Source organism: Mobula hypostoma, chromosome 16 (genome assembly GCF_963921235.1).
Source record: "Mobula hypostoma chromosome 16, sMobHyp1.1, whole genome shotgun sequence".
Taxonomy (NCBI): Eukaryota; Metazoa; Chordata; class Chondrichthyes; order Myliobatiformes; family Myliobatidae; genus Mobula; species Mobula hypostoma.
In genome coordinates, this window is record NC_086112.1 from 68697477 (window position 1) to 68724357 (window position 26881).

General features: G+C 40.8%; 1 protein-coding gene across 5 annotated transcripts in view; it reads right to left on the reverse strand.

The window, feature by feature from the left end:
• The window catches only part of LOC134357472 (uncharacterized), a 109184-nt gene that overhangs the window by 46964 nt on the left and 35339 nt on the right, over positions 1-26881 (reverse strand). For all 5 annotated transcript variants that reach the window (XM_063069084.1, XM_063069087.1, XM_063069083.1 and 2 more), the window contains 5 exons: positions 21353-21437; positions 18762-18797; positions 13213-13352; positions 11786-11909; positions 4079-4223 (listed from right to left, as the gene is read on the reverse strand). In XM_063069084.1, the coding sequence (XP_062925154.1) occupies positions 4079-4223; positions 11786-11909; positions 13213-13352; positions 18762-18797; positions 21353-21437 (530 nt within the window). The remainder of the gene's footprint in view (positions 1-4078; positions 4224-11785; positions 11910-13212; positions 13353-18761; positions 18798-21352; positions 21438-26881) is intronic.

Below are 26881 nucleotides of genomic sequence, written 5' to 3' on the forward strand. Positions count from 1 at the left end.
ATTAATGTCATTATTCCCAGCTAATATTCCAAATTTTAACCTTTTTTCCCCATCCTCATATAATTAATAATATATTTATATATTCATCCGCCTAAAAGTCCAACAGGCCTAATCCTTGATCCAGTCTTCATCTTCAATCCATCTCGGTCCCCTGGGTTTGTTCTTGTATCTGGTGAATATTCAAAGAATCTCGTATAAACTCCTCCGCTTTCCGGTAATCGTCAAAAAATCTTTTTTCTCCACCAGCAGAAAAATCTTCAAGGTTGCAGGATAACGCAATATAAATTGATAACCGTGATCCCATAGGGCTTTTTTCACTGGATTAAATTTCTTCCTTTTCTTCAAAAGTTCATAACTTATGTCAGGGTAAAAAAAAAAATTTCTTCCCTTCTATCATCAGTGGCCCTTTTCTCTTCTTGGCAGCTTGGGCAGCCACCTGTAGAATCCTTTCTTTGTCTTGAAGTCTTAAGAATTTTATTTAAATTGATCATGGATATTGGTCATCTTGTGGTTTTGGTCTTAGAGCTCTATGTACCCGCTCAATTTCAATTGATCGGTCTTCCTCTTTCATTTGCAAGGTTTTCGGGATCCACCTTTGAAAAAATTCTATTGGATTATCTCCCTCTATACCTTCTTTAAGACCAACATCAGGGAGGAGGTACAGGAGCCTGAAGACACACATTCAATGCTTTGGGAACAGCTTCTTTCTCTCTGCCATCAGGTTTCTGAGCAGATATTGAACCCATGAATACTTCCTCACTACCTTTCCCTCTCTTTTAGCACTACTTATTTACTTATTTTACATACAATTATTGTAATTTATAGTTTTTTTTTTATTATTATGCATTGCAATGTACCGCTGCCACAGAACAAATTTCACAACATATGCCGGTGATATGAAATGGGATTCAGTTTCTGATTCTGAAAATCAGCCAACATGGAGAGATGGTGGGGGCAAAGAAAGATGAAAAAGGTTGCGGAGTGGTGAGAAGAGTGGATGGGTATAATATACAAAACTAAGAAAATTCTGTTAAAATGCAGAATGAAAATATCTTCACAGATAAAATATGCAGCCGATCAATACAGCACCACAAAAATTGCTTTATTATAATAATGGGGTGCCATTGGCTCGAGCTGTGAGCAGTAGCAGCCATTTAGGTGAACACTCACTCCTGCTTCAGTATATTGCTGAGGCCCTCTTGTGGCAAGAGCTTCACATTTGCTCTGAAGGCTCCAATAGCCTTGTCGGGAGAAAACCACAAAAACCAGAATGTTCTGAAACACCAGAACATTTGCACATAGGCCTGTTATTACTTAAAGGTCAGGGTGGATGGGGTGTCCTGGGGGGGATAGCACCTCTGGTGAAGGGGCTTGCCGAGTCCATTCCAGGGCAGTTCACTCACCTTTGGTCCCTACAGGACACTCAAGTCTCACTTGTGGCTCCAAGTAGCTGTTTGCACGCAACAGCGGCCACACCCCAATACATTGCTTCGACTGGCGGCTAAACCAGGTGAGATAGGGACATTCTTGTCCCAGCATGAAAAGTCAGTTCTAGTGGACTGGGCAGATGAGATCTGCAGTGAGATCCGATAGCCAGAAAGGCAGTTCTGCAACGCTCCATGGAGTGCAAACAGCATGACAAGGCACAGAAGATGGTCATCCACTGCACCCAAGGAAGCCGCAGTTTGTGATGTGTGTTTGTACCACTGGACCTGGACTTCTGAGTGCCTCAGTACAACAGCTTTTCCACTTTAAAAACTCCCCCACAGTCTTCCTGTCATCGTTGGACACAACGTACAACCACCACTAAAAGGTTTAGACAAATGTTAAGCCAATAGTATTGAAACTTTCTAAAATTTTCTTATGAAATATACTCTCTTTCTTTTCTTTCTTTTTAAATCTTTTTATTGAGTAAGTATACAAAAAAGGTAAGCCATATAAACATTAATACAATGTTAAAGTATAATAAAATTCCAAAAGATAACAATACCAAAAAGAAAATACTACAAACAATGTAATTTAAGCATAAGAAACCAAGATAACATAATAGTATACTAGATTTTATATATATCAATGGAAAAAAAGAAAAAAAAAACCCCAAAAAAAAAACCCACCGTGCAACTAACTAAAAGCAAAGCAAAGCAATGGGCTAACTTGAAACCAAACAGAGTTAAACTTAAAATCACGTCCTCAATCCCGACCTCCATTAAAACAGTGAAGAGAAAACAAGAAGGGTAAATATTACATTAAATGAAAATATCGAATAAAAGGTCCCCAAATCTGTTCAAATTTAAATGAAGAATCATAAAGGTTACTTCTAATTTTCTCCAGATTCAAACATAAAATCGTCTGAGAAAACCAAAAAAAGGTAGTTGGAGCATTAAGCTCTTTCCAATGTTGTAAAATACATCTTTTCGCCATTAAAGTAAGAAATGCAATCATTCTACGGGCTGAAGGGGAAAGATTACTAGAAATATTAGGTAGTCCAAAGATAGCAGTAATAGGGTGAGGAGAGATATCTATATTTAATACCTTAGAAATAATATTGAAAATATCTCTCCAAAAAGTTTCCAAAGTAGGGCAAGACCAAAACATATGAGTTAAAGAGGCTATCTGCCCCGAACATCTATCACAGAAAGGATTAATATGCGAGTAAAAACGCGCTAACTTATCTTTGGACATATGTGCTCTATGAACCACTTTAAATTGAATTAGGGAATGTTTAGCACAAATAGAGGAAGAAATATACTCTCAATGTCTATTTTAATTCTAAGTTCATGTTGACAAGATCATACTTGACCATCAACCTTTTTTGAAAACATTTCCCGTGCAGACTTAGATTCCCACTGACTGATTACTATCTCAGCTTTCAATTTGCTTGGGGATTGTGTTCAAGGCTATACTCTGATGGGAACTTCAGAGTCTCATTTCTTGGAGTGTTTGACTGATCAATAGCAGGAGTATCATAGTAAGAACAGGGCTGCACCAAGTACGAGCATCTCTCGTCGTATACATGATGCAGGATTCTTTCTGTTGATCCTGGTACAGCCACATGAGCTACAGGACTTGCTCGGATTTCCTTATGGACATTTTTAGTACCTAATGCTGGATTTCAATTGAAAAAAGGAAGCCAACTCAAATAGGAAATTGGTTGGACACAGAATTCTAAAACTGTGGCACTGATTGTCCAAACAGTGGTCCTCTTAAATGAACAGAGGTCCAAGAATAAGTATTCACAATTAAAACGAGACTATGCCTGAAATTAGGCCTAGAGATATATGGATACATTAAATAATCCCGTGCTGACAGTGAGAAGTTCAATTTAAGAATAGTACTGTTTGTATAATCAGTGGCAAAGGAACTTAGTGTCCAACCACTTCCTTATTTGAGTTTGGCTTCCTCTTTACATTTCAAATCCAACATTTCGCACCAGAAATGCCCTTAAAGAAATACATCACAAACCCAAAGATCTGGAATTTCTTTCTTTGGCTTTTCCATTCCCAAGACACTTCCATAAAAGCTCAGATCTTTGATCAAAACCATCCAGAACTTTTTCCAAACCCTGGCCCTTGACTAAACTTATGGTACCTATCGAATGAAACTCTGTAGAAGTGTGAACCAAGGATACCAAGAATAATGATTAACTTTGCAGTTCATATCAAATCAACACAGTTTAATCAATAGAAACTATATTTTTAAACTTACATATTTGTAACTAGTTTACTCAGTAGATTATGAATAATAATTATATTTTCATTAATGTACAGAGGTCATTGTGCTAAGATTACCTGACACAGGGAAGTTTGTGATGATAACTTCAAATAGGCCATTGAACAAAGCTATGGAAAAGACAAAAGACACCCTACCCTAATGGAAAGGATAAAGACAATTGAAAAAAAAATCAGCAAAGTTAGACTTTGCAAAAGAAATGTTCAAACAACAAAAGGAAAGAAAAAACTGGAAGTACACAAACCAATGCTTTCTTAAGACTGAGCACTTTGATCAATAAGAACAACTAAAGGTTATTTTTGTTCTACAGTGGTTAATGCCTTATAAATAGAACAAAAAGTGAGGGTACCTTGTTTGATCCAGCAAGTTCAATTGTAAAGGAAGTCAACAGTGATGCAAGTGCCTTGGGAATTAGTGCTGAAATAAAGAGTAGGAGATGCTGTGCAGCACTGCAGTTTTCTGGGAATGGTACGTCCTTCATTTTGGAGACGAAGCTGATTAAATTACAAAACAAGTTTGTTTACACACTTATAAACCAGACATATTCACCATTGCTGAAGTACCACAAACACCTAGTATGGGTCTGTTACAATTCATTATTAATTCATTATGAATATTAAAGAGACAAATGAAACACAAATTAGCCTTAAAACTCAGGAATTGCAAATATATTGAATGGAATAGTGTAAACTCTTGAATGTGTAGTAACACTCATTGTGCTTACTGATGCATTTCTACCCAGAAGGAATCCACGCTGACTCACAACGCAGCAATGAGTTCAATGTATGTTATCTGCTCTAGACAACTGTTTGCAAGGCCACATTCTGAACAAAATAGTGATGTTTTAGTTGGACTGATTTCCTATCAGACTCCATCTAGAATTTTATATTCAGTTTTGGAATTACTTGGGGAAAAATGCAGTGGATTCCAGTTAGTTGGGACCCATTGGGCCAAAATGTACTGGTCCCAATTAAATGGCTGCCCCAATTAGCCAAACTTTCATGGAAATAGGTAAAAAGGTATAATCAAAAAAGACGAACAGAATAACACTAAACACTAGAAAGCCTGCAGATGCTGGAAATCCAAAGCAACACACAAAATACTGGAGGAACTCAGCAGTCAGGCAGCATCTATAGAAATGAACGAACAGTTGATGTGTCAGGCTGAGATCCTTCCTCAAGAGTCCTGCCAAAGGGTCTTGGCCCGAAATGTTGACTGCACTCTTTTCCATAGATGCTGCTTGGCCTGTTGAGTTTCCTCAGCATTTTGAGTGTTTTACAACACCTTAAAGAAACTTGGCAGGTTGAGCAGCATCTGGGGGATGAAAAAAACTGTCAATATTTTGGATCAAACCCTGTACTAGTCCTGATTTTGACCCAAAACATTGAGAAATTCTTTCTTCCTACAGGTGCTGCTCGGCCCACAGGGCTCCTCCGACCTTGTTTGCTGTTCCAGGTTCCAGCGCCTGCCGCCTCCACTGTGATTGTATTGTCCCATTATTAACCACGTACATGGAAATATTACTGGCAGAGATGTGGCTTTCACAGATTTGTTTCCCAACATAGGCTTTTAATTTGCACTTCTAATAATGAGTGTGTGCTTTAGTTTTACTGGCTAAGTAAAATAAAGCTTCAACTTTGAAGAGTAATAGGCAGACACAACAGGAGCGTTCCTGTGCAGGTGAGGCAAAGAGCTTGAAAAAGCAGCAAGTTTTTCGACGGGAGTCGTCGATTGGAGTACTTTGCAGATGCAACAGGAGTACCCTCGCGCAGGTCTGACAATCATTTTCGATGGCAGAGGGAAGGGAACCAGTATAATAGAGCTGAGGATGAGCCAACAGATTTAGTAATAGATGATGGAGTTAACATGGATGTAACGAAGGACAAGCTGATGATTGGGTACAAATGCAGACAGAGCAAAGAGGCAATTGTACTATAAAGGCAAAATTCAAAAGGGTGAAGAATGCAGGGCTGAAGGCACTGTATTTAAATGCGCGTAGAATTTGGAATAAGGTGGATGAACTCGTGGTGCAATTAGAGATTGGTCAATATAACATTGTGGGCATCACTGAGTCATGGCTGTAATAAAGCCATAGCTGAGAGTTTAAAATCAAAGGCTATACTTTGTACCAAAAGGACAGGCAGGAAGCATTGACGGTGGTGTGGCTCTGCAGGCAAGAGATGGAATTACATCTTTAGAAAGAGGTGACATAGGGCCAGTTGAATCTTGTGGGTGGAGTTAAGAAATTGCAAGGGTGAAAAAAAACTATGGGAATCATATATAAGCCTCCAAATAGTAGCCAGGATGTGGGGTTAAGACTGCAAAGGAAGCTGGAAAGGGCATGTAATAAGGGTAATGACACAATTGTAATGGGGGACTTCAATATGCAAGGGGATTGGTAAAATCAGGTTGGTGTCAGATCGCAAGAGAGGAAGTTTCTTGAATGCCTACAAGCTGCCTTTTTAGAGCAGTTTGTCCTTGAGCCTGCTTGGGGAAAGGTCATCTTAGATTGGGTATTGTGTAATAACCCAGATCTTATTAGGGAGCTTAATGTAAAGGAACCCTTAGAAGGTAGTGATCATAATATGATTGCATTCATACTGCAATTTGAAAGGGAGAAGCACAAGTCAGATGTACCAGTTTCGCAATGGAATAAAGGGAGTTAAGCAGGCATGAGAGAGGAGCCAGCCCAGGTGGCTGGATTGGAGGGGGACGCTGGCGGGGGTGACGACAGAGCAGAGATGCCTCTGGAAATAGTTCACAAGGCACAGGACAGATATGTCCGTCAGAAGAAGTAGTTTTCAAATGGCAGGTGTAGGCAACCGTGGCTGGCAAAGGAAGTTAAGGACTGCATAAAAGCCAAGGAAGGGGCATATAATGTAACAAACTTGAGTGGAAAGTTGGATAATTGCAAAATTTTTAAAGTCCAACAAAAGGTATCTAAAATATAAGAAGGGAAAAGTTGAAATACAAGGGAAGACTACCATTTTTTTTTCAGTTATATAAAGAGTAAAAGGGAGGTGAGAGTTGATATTGGACAACTGGAAAACGATGCTAGTGAGGTAAAGTGGGGAACAAAGAAAGGGCAGATGAACTTAATGGGTACTTTGCATCTGTCTTCACTGTGGAAGACACTAGCAGTATGCCAGAGGTCCGTGAGTGTCAGGGCGCAGGAGTGAGTGCTACTGCTGTTACAAAGGGAAAAGTGCTAAGCAAACGCAAAGGTCTTAAGGTGGACATGTCATTTGGACCAGATGGACTACATCCCAGATCCTGAGAGAGGTTGCTGAGGAGATAATGGATGCATTGGTCATGATCTTTCAAGAATCACTTGATTCTGGCATGGTCCTGGAGAACCAGAAAATTGCAAATGTCACTCCACTCTTTAAGAAGGGAGGAAGGCAAAAGAAAAGAAATTTATAGGTCAGTTAGTCTAACCTCAGTGGTTGGTAACGTGTTGGAGTCTATTTTTAATGATGAGATTTATTTCGAGGTACTTTGAGACTAATGATAAAATAAGTCGAAGTCAGCATGGTTTCTACACAGGAAAATCTTGCCTGGCAAATCTGAGAGCTCTTCAAGGAAGTAACAAGCAGAGTGGACAAAGGAGAGGCAGTAGATGTCATTTACTTGGACTTTCAGAAGGCATTTAATAAGGTGCGACACATGAGACTGCTTAACAAGATAAAAATCCTATGGCCTTACAGGAAAGACACTGGCATGGATAGAGGAATGGCTAACAGGCAGGAGGCAGCGAGTGGGAATAAAGGGGGCCTTTTCTGATGGGCTGCCGGTGACTAGTGGTGATCCTCGGGGATCAGTATTGGGACCACTACTTTTCACGTTGTTTTTCAATAATTTAGCAATGGAATTGATGGCTTTGTGGCAAAGTTTGCAGAACATACAAAGATAGGTGGAGGGGTAGGTCGTGCTGAGGAAGCAATGCGATTGCAGCAGGACTTAGACAAATTGGAAGAATGAGCAAAAACGTGGTAGATGGAATACAGTGTTGGGAAATGTATGATAATGTAATGTAATCTAATCTAATCTAATGCATTTTGGTAAAAGGAACAATACTTCTGGCTATTATCTAAATGGGGAGAAGGTGCAGAAGGAGTTAGGAGTCCTCGTGCAAAACTCCCAGAAGGTTAATTCACAGGTTGAATCTGTGGTAAAGAAGGCAAATGCAATGTTGGCATTTATTTCAAGGGGAATAGAGGAGATTCAAGGGGTACAAGGAGATAATGCTGAGCCTTTATAAGATGCTGTTCAGGCCACACTTGGAGTATCGTACAAAGGAGAAAAGTAAAAGTGGCAGGCCGACAAATCCAGGGCAAGCATTAAAAAGGGCCACTTTTCAACATAATTGTACAAGGGCTAAGAGAGTTGTAAAAGAGCGCCTGAAGGCTTTATGTGTCAATGCAAGGAGCATTCGTAATAAGGTGGATGAATTGAAAGTGCAGATTGTTATTAATGATTATGATATAGTTGGGATCACAGAGACATGGCTCCAGGGTGACCAGGGATGGGAGCTCAACGTTCAGGGATATTCAATATTCAGGAGGGATAGACATGAAGGAAGGGGAGGTGGGGTGGCGTTGCTGGTTAAAGAAGAGATTAACGCAATAGAAAGGAAGGACATAAGCCGGGAAGATGTGGAATCGATATGGGTAGAGCTGCGTAACACTAAGGGGCAGAAGACGCTGGTGGGAGTTGTGTACAGGCCACCTAACAGTAGTAGTGAGGTCGGAGATGGTATTAAACAGGAAATTAGAAATGTGTGCAATAAAGGAACAGCAGTTATAATGGGTGACTTCAATCTACATGTAGACTGGGTGAACCAAATTGGTAAAGGTGCTGAGGAAGAGGATTTCTTGGAATGTATGCGGGATGGTTTTTTGAACCAACATGTCGAGGAACCAACTAGAGAGCAGGCTATTCTGGACTGGGTTTTGAGCAATGAGGAAGGGTTAATTAGCGATCTTGTCGTGAGAGGCCCCTTGGGTAAGAGTGACCATAATATGGTGGAATTCTTCATTAATATGGAGAGTGACATAGTTAATTCAGAAACAGAGGTTCTGAACTTAAAGAGGGGTAACTTTGAAGGTATGAGACGTGAATTAGCTAAGATAGACTGGCAAATGACACTTAAAGGATTGACGGTGGATATGCAATGGCAAGCATTTATAGGTTGCATGGATGAACTACAACAATTGTTCATCCCAGTTTGGCAAAAGAATAAATCAAGGAAGGTAGTGCACCCGTGGCTGACAAGAGAAATTAGGGATAGTATCAATTCCAAAGAAGTAGCATACAAATTAGCCAGAGAAAGTGGCTCACCTGAGGACTGGGAGAAATTCAGAGTTCAGCAGAGGAGGACAAAGGGCTTAATTAGGAAGGGGAAAAAAGATTATTAGAGAAAACTGGCAGAGAACATAAAAACGGACTGTAAAAGCTTTTATAGATATGTAAAAAGGAAAAGACTGGTAAAGACAAATGTAGGTCCCCTGCAGACAGAAACAGGTGAATTGATTATGGGGAGCAAGGACATGGCAGACCAATTGAATAATTACTTTGGTTCTGTCTTCACTAAGGAGGACATAAATAATCTTCCAGAAATAGTAAGGGACAGAGGGTCCAGTGAGATGGAGGAACTGAGTGAAATACATGTTAGTAGGGAAGTGGTGTTAGGTAAATTGAAGGGATTGAAGGCAGATAAATCCCCAGGGCCAGATGGTCTGCATCCTAGAGTGCTTAAGGAAGTAGCCCAAGAAATAGTGGATGCATTAGTGATAATTTTTCAAAACTCGTTAGATTCTGGACTAGTTCCTGAGGATTGGAGGGTGGCTAATGTAACCCCACTTTTTAAAAAAGGAGGGAGAGAGAAACCGGGGAATTATAGACCGGTTAGCCTAACGTCGGTGGTGGGGAAACTGCTGGAGTCAGTTATCAAGGATGTGATAACAGCACATTTGGAAAGCGGTGAAATGATCGGACAAAGTCAGCATGGATTTGTGAAAGGAAAATCATGTCTGATGAATCTCATAGAATTTTTTGAGGATGTAACTAGTAGAGTGGATAGGGGAGAACCAGTGGATGTGGTATATTTGGATTTTCAAAAGGCTTTTGACAAGGTCCCACACAGGAGATTAGTGTGGAAACTTAAAGCACACGGTATTGGGGGTAAGATATTGGTGTGGGTGGAGAATTGGTTAGCAGACAGGAAGCAAAGAGTGGGAATAAACGGGACCTTTTCAGAATGGCAGGCGGTGACTAGTGGGGTACCGCAAGGCTCAGTGCTGGGACCCCAGTTGTTTACAATATATATTAATGACTTGGATGAGGGAATTAAATGCAGCATCTCCAAGTTTGCCGATGACACGAAGCTGGGTGGCAGTGTTAGCAGTGAGGAGGATGCTAAGAGGATGCAGGGTGAGTGGGCAAACTCATGGCAGATGCAATTTAATGTGGATAAATGTGAAGTTATCCACTTTGGTGGCAAAATTAGGAAAACAGATTATTATCTGAATGGTGGCCGATTAGGAAAAGGGGAGGTGCAACGAGACCTGGGTGTCATTATACACCAGTCATTGAAAGTGGGCATGCAGGTACAGCAGGCGGTGAAAAAGGCGAATGGTATGCTGGCATTTATAGCGAGAGGATTCGAGTACAGGAGCAGGGAGGTACTACTGCAGTTGTACAAGGCCTTGGTGAGACCACACCTGGAGTATTGTGTGCAGTTTTAGTCCCCTAATCTGAGGAAAGACATCTTTGCCATAGAGGGAGTACAAAGAAGGTTCACCAGATTGATTCCTGGGATGGCAGGTCTTTCATATGAAGAAAGACTGGATGAACTGGGCTTGTACTCGTTGGAATTTAGAAGATTGAGGGGGGATCTGATTGAAACGTATAAGATTCTAAAGGGATTGGACAGGCTAGATGTGGGAAGATTGTTCCCGATGTTGGGGAGGTTCAGAACGAGGGGTCACAGTTTGAGGATAGAGGGGAAGCCTTTTAGGACCGAGATTAGGAAAAACTTCTTCACACAGAGAGTGGTGAATCTGTGGAATTCTCTGCCACAGCAAACTGTTGAGGCCAGTTCATTGGCTATGTTTAAGAGGGAGTTAGATATGGCCCTTGTGGCTACAGGGGTCAGGGGGTATGGAGGGAAGGCTGGGGCGGGGTTCTGAGTTGGATGATCAGCCATGATCATAATAAATGGCGGTGCAGGCTCGAAGGGCTGAATGGCCTACTCCTGCACCTATCTTCTATGTTTCTATGTCAACAGATTTGGGCCGCATATCTCAGAAAGGATGTGTTGTCACTGGAGAGAGCCAGAGGAAGTTCATGAGGATGATTCCAGAAATGAAGGGGTTAACATATGAAGAGCATTTGGCAGCTTTGGGCCTGTACTCATTGGAATTTAGAAGAATGCATGGAGATTTCACTGAAACCTACCGAATGTTGAAAGGACTGGCTAGGGTGGATGTGGAGAGGATATGTCCTATGGTGGGGGTATCCAGAACTGGAGGGCACAGCCTCAAAATTGAGGAGTGACCCTTTAGAACAGAGGTAAGGAGGAATTTTTTTTAACCAGAGAGTAGCAAATCTGTGGAATGCTCTGCCACAGACTGCAGTGGAGGCGAAGTCTGTGCATATGTTTAGGGCAGAAGTTGATCATTTCCTGATCAGTCAGGGGCTCAAAGGATATGGTGAAAAGGCAGGTGTTCGGGGTTGAGTGGGATCCGGGATCAGCCGTGATGGAATGACAGAGCAGGCTCGATAGGCTGAATGGCCTCATCCTGCTCCTATGTCTCGTGGTCCTATGGAGTACACAGCAGCAACTCTGAGAAGTCAGCATTTCATCATTCACTGTGAACATCATTAGATGCCACTAAAGGCGCACTAAAAACTGCTCAACAAATCTTTATAAAATCCTTTCCTTCCTGGATAAAATATCAAGTGAGGTTTTGGATCTACATTCCATCTGGTAGTGCAGTATTATCAGAGAAGATGCACACATGAAACAAGCATGGAGTTATCTGACAAGGCTCACCCTTCATTCTCACTCCTGAGACGGTCATTGATCATGTTAAGGAGCTTTTCTTTCGCTTCAAGAGCCTGAGAAAATCCTGACGACCATGCCGACACTTTCACATTCACAGGAGCAGAGATCAGTCCTATTAATCAAATATCACAGAACATATGAACACATAACCCAGGACCAAAATATTCCTTTGCCTGGGTTGGAGGAGCTGCCAGCAATGTCAGGCATCAGATCATTCTCAACTTCCCTGCCAGCACATTTCAGAACAAAAGTCAGTGGCACCTGAAACTCAAATACTCAAGTACCTGAGCTTCTGGGCTACCACTGGACACAACACTGACCCCAGGGCTGAGCAGGTGTCTCATATCAGCTCTTTTAGCTCATTAAACCCCTCTGCTTTAAACCAGCCAGAGCACTGCCCACATCCCCATTCATTGTCAAACTCAGTTTTTCCAGTCATATCTACAATTAATTCATTTAACTAAACATATTTAAATACATTTTTATAACAATTTTGATTTTTTAAAATTGATTCCAACAGCTTTCATGTACCTCTGATTATCTGGGTGATTTCTAAAGGCTCAGTTATGTTCACGTTTGACTCTTGAAACGTTTGTGACTTCCTTTCTCATCATTAACTGCACAACTAATTTTGGCATAATGCACAAATTTTAAATTCTGATTGCATCTATTGCACTTTTAATCAGTAAAGTAAAAGTCCAATTTAAAAACGCAAACATGAGGGAATCTGCAGATCCTGGAATTTCAAGCAACACACATCAAAGTTGCTGGTGAATGCAGCAGGCCAGGCAGCATCTCTAGGAAGAGATACAGTCCACGTTTCGGGCCGAGACCCTTCGTCAGGACTAACTGAAAGAAGAGCTAGTAAGAGATTTGAAAGTGGGAGGGAGAGGGGGAGATCCAAAATGATAGGAGAAGACAGGAGGGGGAGGGATGGAGCCAAGAGCTGGACAGGTGATTGGCAAAAGGGATATGAGAGGATCATGGGACAGGAGGTCCGGGGAGAAAGAAAAGGGGGAGGTGGCGGGGAAACCCAGAGGATGGGCAAGGGGTATAGTGAGAGAGTGAGAGAGAGAAAAAGAATGCGTGTATATAAATAAATAACGGATGGGGTACGAGGGGGAGGTGGGGCATAATACTTCTATTCTTTTCATAATGCTTCATGGAGCATTCTGCAACTTTGATTTCATTTAGGTCTAGCCTCTTCCTGTGCATATTTGCTTATGCGCTTACTTTTATTGTTTTCATGATTTTTTTTTCTGCACGGTGTGTTTGACAGGTGACTTTTTTTTTTAAAAAATGGATTTCTTTGTTTTGTGGCTGCCTGTAAGGAGGCAAATCTCAAGGTTGTATACAGCATACATACTTCAATAATAAACATACTGTAAACTTTGAAATTTGAATTGAAGACTTACCATGCCAGTGCTGTGTTGAAAGCTCCGTAATCTGTTTGAAGAATGCTGCAGATTCCTCTGCATCAACGTTTAGAAAAATTCCTAGTACAAGTTCCGTAGCCAGTCGTTTGAACATTCCGTAAATCGCAACCGGCTCTCTGCTGATGGAATAAAACTCAATTATAGCAGGCAGTAAAAAGATTACCGTGAAGAAATAACATGCAAACCAGGGTAACAACCTACATTCACTAGGACACCCTGTGAAACTTTTTTGTGCATTTGAATTGAGCAAGAATAACAGTATTTTTAATGCATATGAAATAACGAAACTAGAGACAGTCCACTATCCCTTCTAAGATCAAAGTATTGAAAATTCTTGAACAAGTTTTAATGTAATCAGTCATGACACCTAATCAACTACCTTTGTTGTTTTCCTCCCTTAACCTGGATCATAATTTTCCATTGCCCTAGATGTGAATTCACTGACCTCATTGAATTGCATTCCACATCCTGCTGCTTTAACTTAAGCCCAGCTACTGTTTATGGCAGATGCGTTCATCATTTTATACAGCTTTCCTTAATTAATGCCTCTGGTATACAGAGTGTATAATGGGCCACAAGGATCATTTAATGGCATACTCCAGCTTGTAGATAGGCCCAGAGGAAAAGAAGGAAGTTTGAAGAGAGTGAAAGGTTACAAAATACAGGTAATACTAAAGTAATACTGAGCTCCACATTTTAAAAACCGCATCAAGGCTGCATAAAACAGAATACTCACCAGGTTGATTAAAGGGTTGTCAAGAAATAGCTAAAGGGAAGTAAGAGAAAACTAAGATACAGCACCAAAGATGTGATTTAATTGTGACAATCTTGAAGCCATGAGTGCAGTAAGTTTATTTACTTTGGTGAGTTCAGTGATGAAAAGTCATAAGCTAAAGCCAATAACATGAGTTAAAAAGATCAGAATTTAAAAAAAAATTCCAGTTAGTTGTTGGGACATGTAATATTTTGAAGAATGTTTTGAGTCATGCCTACATTCCACCCAACATTCCATACCCAACAGCTTTGACAAAATGATATTAAGTCACTGAAGCAAGAGTATTTGCAAATGCTGAAAGTAAGCAGAGAGCTCCAGGACTGTGATGAAGCAATAAAGGAATGGCGATGAATTCCATGTCAAAATAGCCACATGGCTTGAAGGAGAACTTAGTGCCGTTTTTTTTCTTCCTTGTGGATGTCATAGGTTACAGGTTTAGGAAGCAATGTCAAAGCAATCAAAGCAGTGCACTTTGTAGATAAACACAAAAACATCAACAAATAGCAGGACTAAGATACTTGGTCCTTCATGCCTGTCTAACATTCAATCTGATCGTGGGTTATCAGCCCAAGGCCTCAACTCGCCTTCTGTACCAGCTTCCCATATCTTAGGACTTCCCAATCTATCAAACGTTTCTCTTCTTTATGCACCTCCAATGATCCACCTTCTGGCATAGAAAATACTAAAGATTCATCGCCCTCTGTGAGAAAATTGTCCACACCTGAGTTTCAAATGACTTGCCCCTTATTTGGTAACATTCCCACTGCTGGAAAGATCTCCACATATATTCCGTCATGCTTCATGATTATCTATATTTCCACAAGACCACCCTTCACCTTTCTAGATTTGAAAAAATACAGGTCCAATTTCTTTATTCTGGGGCAACCCTTTCTCCCAAGAATTAGTACAGTGAAACTCTTACAGAACATCAAATACGGTTATATTCTTCCTTAGATAAAGGTGCACAGTAATCCAGATATGGCCTCATCAATACCCTGTACAACTGCAGCGATACCTCCTACTTCTAGATTCTAATCCCCTTGCAATAAAAGTCAATGAGTCACTTGCCATCACAACTATTCGATGCACTTGCTTGGTAACTTTATGATTTATGCGCAGGACCACCAAGACGCCTCTGTGTACTGCTGTGTTTGTTATTGAGGGATAGGGCAGAGCACACCAGGATGTCAGCAGGCAGGATTTTCCTGAATTTTATTGATCCCCCATACTTCTACAGTATGTGAACTCCTCCCATGTGGGAGTGGCTAACTGAGAGCTGTAGGAATAACACTATTAACTACCACTACATGTACAACACTCATTTTCTCCATTTAGACAAGCCTGCATTTTCATTCCTTTTACTAACAGGCACAATCTCATTTTCCCTCATTAAGTTCCACTTGCCAAGTTTTCGTCTACTAACTCAACCTATCCATACCCTGTGACAAGGTCAATATATCTTTAATGCAACATGCTATTTTACCACATTTGTAATGGGCAAATTTGGATGTCTTGTATTCTATTCCCTCTGCCTGGTCATTAAATAATTGAAAACAAATGAGAACATCGGCACATTTATAACCTGCCAGTATTACGGGGGCTTATGCACCAGACTTGCCAAATGCCTTCTGTAAATCCAAAAAACACTACACTTATAGGCTCCTGTCTATCGGCACTGCTTATCACATCCTCAAAAGGACTCTAGCAAATTTGTCAAACAGGATTTAGCAAATTTGTCAAACAGGATTTATCCTTCACAAAACCACATTGGCTTAATTCGATTACATTAAACTATTCTATAGTAGATGTTAAACTGGGAGACCGCTTTGCTGAAACCCGACGCAGACTGGGAGACCACTTTGCTGAATATCTACGCTCTGTCCGCCAGATAAAGCAGGATCTCCCAGTGGCCACACATTTTAATTCCACATCCCATTCCCATTCGGACATGTCTATCCACGGCCTCCTCTACTGTAAAGATGAAGCCACACTCAGGTTGGAGGAACAACACCTTATATTCCGTCTGGGTAGCCTCCAACCTGATGGCATGAACATCGACTTCTCTAACTTCCGCTAAGGCCCCACCTCCCCCTCGTACCCCATCTGTTACTTATTTTTATACACACATTCTTTCTCTCACTCTCCTTTTTCTCCCTCTGTCCCTCTGAATATACCTCTTGCCCATCCTCTGGGTCCCCCGCCCTTGTCTTTCTTCCGGGACCTCCTGTCCCATGATCCTCTCATATCCCTTTTGCCAATCACCTGTCCAGCTCTTGGCTCTATCCCTCCCCCTCCTGTCTTCTCCTATCATTTTGGATCTCCCCCTCCCCCTCCAACTTTCAAATCCCTTACTCACTCTTCCTTCAGTTAGTCCTGACGAAGGGTCTCGGCCTGAAATGTCAACTGCACCTCTTCCTACAGATGCTGCCTGGCCTGCTGCGTTCACCAGCAACTTTGATGTGTGTTGCTTGAATTTCCAGCATCTGCAGAATTCCTGTTGTTTGCAGTTAAACTAATAGGTTTAGCTTTTGTCTCCCTCCTTTGGACAAAAGGGTCATTTTTGCTTCTAAAAATATTGCTTCCAATCTGTTGGTACCTTTCAAGAACTTTGTGAGATTTGTAAAACATCGACCAATGGCTCCTACAGCCACTTCCTGTAAATCCCCACACCCCAGGATGCAGGCTTACGTTTTCCAACTGTCTCTTTTGGGATAGGGATTATTACATGTTCTTCCATGCTATTTGAAACTACAACAGCAACGCATCCATCCATCTTTGACTTTCTCCAAAAAGCTTCTAAGAGCTCCCACTTCCTCCAATTCTATCTCCTTGTTCACTCCCACCAATAGGCTTTTTGGGAAAAAAAATTATAAATCATAAGGGTAAATCACAGGTCATAGCTCGGCAGCACTTTTTTTTAAAAGAAGAGCTTCTCAGGCATTCAGCGTCACTCCGTTGGCCCAATCAAAGGCAGGAGCAGCACAGAGAGGAGTAAATAAAAGTACAGAAAGGACAAACGGAGTGGCCATTGTTGGGAGTGGGCCTGTGTGAGGGTGGGAGTGCAAGGCTTTGTCTCAAAGGAAGCTTCAGCTCCGAAGAGGCATTGCTCCTGAGTAAGCTTCTGTTAAGGTTCCCTTCTCTCCCCCTCTTACTGTACCTAGTGTAGTAAATAGCTGTGGTGTGTTCTTCATACCGGATGTTGGAGTCCTGGGAGACCCAGAGTCTCCCAGGGAACTACATCTGGGTGGAGTGCATCGGGCTGCAGCTCCTTGAAGACCGGGTTCGGGATCTGAAGCAGCAGCTGGATGACCTTCGGCTTCTACGGGAGAGTGAGGAGATCAGAGTTACAGGAAGTAGTCACCCCTAAGTTGCAGAAGGTGAGTAGCTGGGTGACTGTCAAGAAGAATGGAAATGTGAAGAGGCAGTTAGCGCAGAACACACATGAGGCCATTTCCCTCAATAATAAGTTTACCATTTTGGATACTGTTGTGGGGGATGACCTCCCAGGGGAATGACATGGAGACTGGGTTACTGGCACTGAGCATAGGTCCATGATGCAGAAGGAAAAGAGGGAGAAAAAGGGAGTGGTGGTGTTAGGGGACTCAATAGTCAGAGGAACAGACAGGAGATTCTGTGGACATGAACAGGACATCCAGATGGTATGTTGCCTCCCAGGTGCCTGGGTCAGGGACATCTTGGAACACATCCACAGCATTTTGGAGGGGAGGAAGAGCAGACAGATGTCTTGGTACATATTGGTATCAGTGACAGAGGAAGGAAAAGCAAAGAGGTCCTGAAGAGAGAATTTAGAGGGATAGGTAGAAAGCTGAGAAGCAGGACCTCCCAGGTAATAAGTTCTGAATTGCTGCCAGTGCCACGCACCAGTGAGGGTAGGAACAGGATGATCTGGCAGATGAATCTGTGGCTGAGAAGTTGGTGCAGGGGACAGGGCTTCAGGTTCTTGGATCATTGGGATCTCTTCTGGGAGAGGTATGACCTGTACAAAAGGGATGGGTTGCACCTGAACCAAGGGGAAACAATATTCTCATGGTCAGGTTTGTTAGAGCTGTTGGGGAGGGTTTAAGCTAATTTGGCAGGGGGGTGGTGGGAACCACAGTGAAGGGAATCAGGATAGGGCGGATGGTAAAAAAGCAAAGATAGCGTGCAGTCAGACTGTCAGGAAGGGCAGGCAAATGATAGGACAATATTGCAGCCAGCAGGGTGAGTATCAGTGCATTAGGGATGCAGAATGAAAATGGGTAGCAAATACAGTACTCAAAGTGTTCTAACTCAGTGCATGGAGTAAATAAGGAGGATGATCTTGTTGCGCTCTTACAGATTGTCAGGTATGATGTGGCCATCACTGAGCTGCGGCTGAAGGATGGCTGTATTTGGGAGCTGAATGTACAAGGTTACACATTGTATTAGAGGATTAGGAAGGTAGGCGGGGTGGGGCAGGGGGTGACATTCTTCTGGTAAAGAATGGCATAAAATCATTAGAAAGGTGTGACATAGGATCAGAAGATGTTGAAACCTTGTGAGTTGAGTTTAGAAGCTGCAAGGGTAAAAAGACTCTTATATACAGGCCTCCCAACAGTAGCTGGGGTGTGGATTTGAAAAGTATAAAAAGAAAATCAGTTTATCACTTTGTTTGGAATGCATCCTCCAAAGAATACATTTTCCTCATGGATATAGAGAAAGACTATTAATCAAATAAATGTTAGTTTACTCAGAAATAGATATGCACTCTTACCATTGTTCAAGGTCCTTCAAATTCCTTGTACATACTCTAAACAAAGCAAATGTATTTTAAAAGATGCATTTTGGAATATCATTTCGAAAAATACGCATTTCAAAACAAAACTCCAAGTTGAAAGATTTAACAAACAATACTACAATTCATTAAATTCCACAATACAAAATCCAACATGAAATTAAATTTAAGAATTTCACATCTAAGATTATTGAATTCAATACTTCAACCCTTTCACATTGGTTTACCAACGTGAATTACAGATGGTTTTGGTTGATGTTTATTTTTTCCTCTACGTTTTTTAAATTTGCTGACTATAGATAAAAATATACTTTTAGAACACCAGAAATAAAAAGTCACTTATACAACTCCCTGGAGTGATGAACCTCCCCGAAGATTCTAACATGCCTAACAGGAGATCCGAACTGCATTATGTAACAAGTACACTGTCTGGTGAATTCTCTTCAGGCTAATTTTGTTTGGAATGCTTACTTCAAGAATAACACTTTCCACATGAATACATAGAAAACTACTTTGGGGAAAAGGCAATAAATCTGGTAAGCAAAAACTGCAGTCAGAAAGAACAGCTATGTACTTGTATAAGAAACAGTAAGTTTTCAAAAGGAAAGTTTCAGATCCTTTTTTTTAAAAAACCAGAAATATCAAGGTGTATTTCAACTTCCAGGAAGGATAAGTTTATTCATTCATCTTACAAAAGATGAAACGTCAAAGCTCTTTAAACCAAGTGAATCCTTCCAGTTGCAGATTTAATCTAGGCCAGTAATGAGAGAGCTGCTTTATGAGGGGTGCTGACTTTATGTTGAGTTAAAGAAAGCTTCTTTCATTATTGTAAAATGATCCCATAAGTGAGAATTTATAAATCAATTTTGTGTACAGTATTTCTCTTTCAACCAGAGTCCATTGTTTCAATTTTTTTTTTGAATAGGTCTTGTGTAGACATCAACTGGAATGAATTATAGCAAAGACTACAAATAATAACTTCTTTGAAAATGTACTTCATTAGCCACATAATGCACTGGGACACTGAGGCCACAAATCAGCATAAAAATGTGAAAGACAGAAGCAGCAGCAGAAGCAATCTACCTATCCCCTCAAGCCAGCTCTGTCATTCAGTAAGATTAGAAACAATCATCATCTTTAAGTATAACTTTCCACATATTGATCTCTCAGGGAGTCAAAGAATTTTGAGAAATTATCTTAAATATACTCAGTAAAGAAGCCCTCTTTGACAAAGAATTAAAAAGACTCACTACTCACAAATTTCTGGATCTGCAGCTTGGATAGATTATGCACAGTTCCTTCATTTGTAGACCAGAGGTTCCCATCCTGGCGTCCATGGATCTCTTACTTAATGGTATTAGTCCATGGCATTAAAAAAAGGTAGGAACCCCTGCTTGGGCATCTGTGATAATCCTCAAAGCATCATACTCTCCAAACAAGGTGATTAACTTCTTTGCCATCTCCTTATTCCAGAACATAATTCCACCTATTTATGCTTGCCTATATTATTGCACAGCTTGTAACTTTTGTTAAAATTAGTTAGGTGGCCTTTTCATATGCAGCGATTATTTTCTACTGTTGTTCTCTTAAAACTTGAGAATTTAGCTTCTCACAAATGAAATAACGACTCTTGTAAAAGCCCAAGAAGAATGTGGTAGTGATACCAGAAGCCCAATTATTTGGGCATGTCTGAATTCCTTTAAAAAAAAAATCAGCCTCCTTTTCTTTGATATTTAAAACCAATGAAGACATTGCACATAATGAAAGTCTTTTTTCTGAGATGTCACTCATCAGTGACTCTTGCAGAACATTCGTAATTAGCAAAACTGGGTGCAGCAACAGTATGCCAAATTTCCTATAGAATCAAGGATCCTGATTTAAGTCATTAAAAATGATGTTTCCATTCTAACATTTGTGCTGACAAAATTTTTGAAAACCTATCTTGCAGCTCAAAATTTATACCAAATAAAATAACCTTCCCTATCTGTTTGCATTCCAGGATATATTACTGGGAATTAATTTCATTAAGCTGAGAAGGGAAAGAGGGGTGCCTCAGTAATGAAGTGATGATGCATCAGACAAAATTTCCACCACTCCTTCACACTCCATATATCTTAGAACGATGGCCAGCCTCCAGAACAGAATAGGGGAAATTGATACTTTACAAAATGACAGATCATTCCAAGTTGAAGGGAGTTTGGGTCAAAGCCAAGTTAAATATGCTCATCAGCCTCATTTTTGCTCATGCCAGTGATGTGATGACAAAAGCCAAATGCACAGGATCCAATCACAGCAGTGATTACAAAAATACTGTCTAAGTTTTGCTTTATACAAAAAGAAACAGGTTACTTCATTTGCTGACGAGTTATGAATGAAATCTAATATTGTGCAATCATCAGTAAACATCTCTACTTGATGAAAGGCCATTTGTGATTTAAGAGCATTGTTGCAAGTATCAGACTGCAGGCTTGCAAAAGGTTATTGAAATTGTTACTAAATTTAAGAATGTGGATCAAGTATTCAGAATTAGCCTGGAATAATCAACCAAATTAAGTAACACAGTTACCTACCTGTTAACATAATCTCTATGGATTTCAAGTGCTTTGTTGTTAAACAACTGCATTAGTGACAATCGCAATAACTGTGCCTCTTCTCCTAAATACAGTAAGAAAAACCTTTAGTGAAAACTTGCACAATATAAAATCCATTTCAAAACTGTCTAAACTGTCAGATACAAAATAAACATTAAATTGGTTAGCTGAAAATGCTAATTAACTTAAAAGGATAATTATCAATAGGAACGTGAGGAAAACAAAGACTTCTCAGAAACTGTTTGTGGAATACATTACCAACTAAAGTTTAACGCCTGAAGCAGACCAACACAGAAAGCTGAATTAAATGGGGTTCCGAAGGGAAAAAAGGTGACGGACAGGGAAGAAGAGTTGATGCCCTGTAATATGTTGTTCCAGTGCAAATAATTCACCATGTATTTATTGTCAGAGCAAATAACAACTGCCAATTTACTTACCGCAAGATTCCAACAAGCATCAGCAAAGTATTGACTTTCTATTCCATTTGGATAAAGTTCATTCTTTATCAATGAATCCACAGATTTACACATTCTACAAAGGTTGTTAATACAGCTCTGTTGTCTATCTGCATAGCCACATGACGAGATAGTATTACCTCCTACAGAAAATAAATCTACATTTACAAATTGTTGCTTTATCGCCTGTGGCTATGTAAATGTCATAATGGCAAATAATGCAATGATTATAAATAACATTATTAAGATGGAGACACAAGAGACTGCAAGATGCTGGAATTGGCAAAGAACACTACTAGAGAAACTCAACATGTCAGGCACCCTCTGTAGAGGGAAAAAGACTCGATGTTGGGGATTGAGACACTCTATCTGGACTTGAAGAGTAGAGGTGAGGTAGCGGGTATAAAAAGGTGAGGGGAAGGGGTGTAGCAGGAGCAGAAATGCAATATGTGGACCTGGTTGAGGGGAGGTGACAGGCAAATGGAGGATAGAATGTAAGTAGAGTAAAAGGCTGGGAAGAGGTAGGTGGAAGCAAAAAATGGCCTGAGAATTAGAAATTATGATATGAACATCAACCGTCCAATTTCCTCTATAGACACTGCCCCACCCACTGAAATCTTCCAGCAGTTTGTTTTTGCACAACATTATTAACATTTTGGTTCCACTTCCTTTAGCTTGATTATCTTACAAGACCACAAAACTATAAGATATAGGAGCAGAATTAGTCTATTTGGCCAATTGAGTCTGCTCCACCTTTTCATCATGGCTGATCCATTTTACTTCAGCCCCAATCTCCTGCCTTCCCCTGCCGCATGCAGCACCCCCCCCCCCAGTATCCCTCACTTCCCGTCCAATCATTTACCACTATTCAAACAGCAACATACTGGAGTGACATTTAATATGCCTCAAGACAAATAAACATTGCTCAAATTTTACTGCAGTAACACACCCAAAATGCTGGAAGAACCCAGCAGGCCAGGCAGCATTTATGGAAATTAATTAACAGTCGACATTTCGGGCCGAGACCCTTCATCAGGAATGGAGAAAAAACGATGAGAAATCAGAGTAAGGTGGTGGGGGAGGGGGGGGGGAAGAAGTACAAGGTGGTAGGTGATAGGTGAAATCAGGAGAGGGGAAGGGGTGAAGTAAAAAGCTGGGAAGTTGATCAGTGGAAGAGATAAAAGGCTGGAGAAGTGGGAATCTGATAGGAGAGGACAGAAGGTCATGAAAGAGAAGGGGGAGGAGCACAAGAAGGTGATGGGCAGGTAAGGAGATAAGGGGAGAGGAGGAAATGGGAATGGGAAATGGTGACAGTGAGGAGGGGGTGCAATTACTGCAAGTTTGAGAAATTGATGCTCATGCCATCAGGCTGAAGGCTACCCAGACCAATAGAAGGTGTTGTTCCTCCAGCCCGAATATGGCCTATCGTGGCAGTAGAGGAAAACATTGACTGCCATATCTGAATGGGAATGGGAAGTAGAATTATAAAGGGAGGCCATTCGGACATCACTCTTTTTCTGGCGGACGCAGCAGACTCCCAATCTACGTTGGGTCTCACCAATACACAGGTAGAAGGAGATGAGTTATACAGCTCTCGTTACATGTACATGCAGTTCAACTCTTTGAGTGATTATGCAGAAAGTTTGAAGTTAATAACTCATCTCCTTCTACCTTAGGCCACAAACCTATCAATCACCCTGCTGTGGGCCATTTTCTGGAGGTCCAAGATGCTGACTTCTACAAAGAAGGGATCCGTATGCTCCACGACCGCTGGACTAAGTGTGTAAATGTAGGAGGGGGCTATGTTGAAAAATAAATGTGCTAGATTTTCTAAAATTGACTCCTTCTACCTCAGGCCATGAACTTATCAATCACCCCTCGTAAATGATCTTCCCACTGCATTCTCTGTAATGATACTTGGTTTTAACTTGGAACATTCACAATTCCTTTCACACTCTGTTGTCCCACTCCAGCTCACGCCATAGATGCTGTTCAACCTGTTGAGTTCCCCCAGCAGTTTGTTTTGTTTTCCAGAATCCAACATCTGCAGTTTGTGTATCCAAGTCACTAAAGAACATTATTGTGATTCACCGTGACTCAGCAAGTTCCAAGGTAGATCCTGAATCACTGCAAAAACATTTTATTTCTTCGTGGACACACATATTTTTTCTGTTATAAAACATTTTTAAAATATTTATTAGATCACCTGAGCAAGTCTATGGAAAATTAAGTTTGCTTAACAGAAAATTGAATTTGCTTAACAGAAAAATGCAATGTGCCATTTTGTCAACCAACATTAGTAGCAAGGAGGGAGGAGAAGCTGGCGGCGCGACGCAGCGCACGCGGCCATTCCAAATGAATATCGATATGTGTAACTAGGGGTGCCGTGCACAATCCGGATTTGATGGGGACAGCCGTGAAGCGCAGAGGAACATCTGGAGAAACTTCTGAAATGCCTGTTTCGCTGCCGCTGCTACTGTGCGATCGAGAATCTCCGGAGACGAAGGCCCCAAATCCTCGGCTTTGCGTATCGCCTGTTACCGGGGCCGGGGTCGAAGCGCTTGGCAGAGATGGTGCTCGGTGCTAAATAGGTGGTCGGAGGCTCGGAGTTTTTCGGATGGATTCAGAGTCGGACTGAGGTCAGATGCTTCCGGGATTCTGCATCGGCAAGTTGGCGGTGCTGGAGGTTTACCGTCTGTGTGAGATGATGGGACTTTCGAGAGACTTTGAGACTTTACTGTGCCATGGTCTGTTCTTATCAAATTACGGTATTGCTTTGCACTGTTGTAACTGTATGTTATAATTATGTGGTTTTTGTTAGTTTTTAAGTCGGTTTGTCATGCGTTTTCGTGACATCATTCTGGAAAAACATTTTTATCATTTCTTAATGCATGCATTACTAAATGACAATAAAAGGGGACTGCGTGTCCTCATAATCATAAGTAACACAAAGCACTAGAAAAAAAATGGGCCATCCATGAAGAGACAAATGTATGATGTTTCAGTTCAGTGACTTTGCATTAAAATGGAGAAGAATGGAATTTTTCCTGAAGGTAGCAGACTGGTACAGCAGAGATTACTGTTCTACAATTGCAGCCAAGTACACTTTGTACTCTTTCTGACCTGAATTTAAACTTCCTCCTCCCCTGCTTTTTTCCCCCACGCACTAATATGGCATCTTTGTCTCAGAATTACCTTACCCTGGTTACATGCCTATGATATGCTATTTACACATCATAAAAGTATTTCATTACTGCAAGTAGTTTTTTCTCCTCTATTGCACTAGATGGTGCAGTTAGTGGAGCTGCAGCCTATTCAGATTTAATCCTGACCCCTGGTGCTGTCAATGTGTATGTTACATGTTCACTCCCTGACCACATGGGTTTTCTCCAGAAACAGAGTTTCTCCTGCATTAGAAAGATGCGTGGGATAGTAAGCTGACCCTAGTTAGTAAATGTGTAATAGAATTCGTAGGGAGATTGGGGAGGGGGAATAAAATAGGTTAATGTAGGATTAGACTAAAAATGAATGCTTAATGCTTCAGTGCTGCACCTCTCTATAACTAGGACAACGAGCTGGACAAGGTATCCAAACGGACAGGATGGTGGCCAATGAAAATTCAACAGATGTGCAAGCACATCTTAATGCTGTAATGAAGCTACGGTGTAATGAACACTATGGACAACGCATAGTTTATGAGCAACATAGACAAAATACTGCAGGGACTCAACAGGTCAGGCAGCATCTATGGAGAGAAATTATCATTCGACAGACATTTCAGGATGGCACCCTTCATCAAGCCTGGAAAGGAAGGGGGCAGAACCATTATAATGTGGGAAGGGGGAAGGTCTCAGTTTGAAATATAGACTTTTCATTTCCCTCCAAAGATACTGTCTTATCTGCAGAGTTCCTCTAGCATTTTGTGTATGTTGTTCATTTCCAGCATCCATAAAATTTCTTGTCTCTCTGACATACTTCATGAGCAATGCTGAAATAAAAATGAATTTAGAATATTATACTAACATTAAAATTTCAACAGGACTGGAGCTACTGTTCACATTTTTTGAAAAAAAAACGAACTAATTTTAGGGTTGTTAATTACTACATACATTCATGGACTAAACTTCAGATAATGGTGAAATAATTCCACAATGTATTCAGGAAACAAGCTGCTGGAGACTTCTGCAATGTAACGTGACAAATTGAAAAAAATTAATATCTTTGACATTACAGGCTCAACTTTTAACCTATCTTCTTGGCAGGAAGAGGGGTAAAAATCAGACAGGTAATGCCCTATAGACATGCTTTGGTTTGAATTGCAAGTTGTTGTTCTAAGGCACAGTGAAAGTAGCCCCTGAAGACAGCAGGGATGTTCCTTTAATTTTGCCAGTCTAGGTGTGATAACATCACTCAATCATAATTTTAACTCTATTTGAATTCTCTAAACTCTTTGCCGAATTACATACATATATTAAGAAAGTGGATCAGAAAACCATTAAGCTCACATTTTTTTGTTGAGGCAAGAGTGGCTCGTGTCAAAAATATGGATTAGACTGCTCTATCTGTGGCCCCAATCTTTTTTTGTACCACAAGGTAACCCCAATTCTGGTTGAAAGTTATCTGCATATTAATGAAACACAAAATATAAATTCACTGTAGCTTCATTACACCATGGATTTATAGAAGGCAACTTTTTCATGCATAAATATACCAGCAATTAAACTACTAAATAGTTGTTTTATATACAACAGAATCTATAGAATCATTTGCTTAGAATGTAAAACTTTAAAAGGAATGACGACAAAAGGCTTCAGGTTACAATTGTGCTCAGTGACACTACTCAGGTGTAGCCAAGATGTACAGATTCAAAATGCTCCTAGTCTATTAATTGAACTGTGGGGATAATTCAACATTTCTGAGTTGAAAACAATGTGAATAAACTGGTCGGATTCCTGATCTGGCAGTGTTGCAACAGTCTGCAGCTGATTGCACAGGGAGGTTGTGTAGAAGTTATCTCCTTTACTGTTAGATAATTGCATGACATCAAAATGCA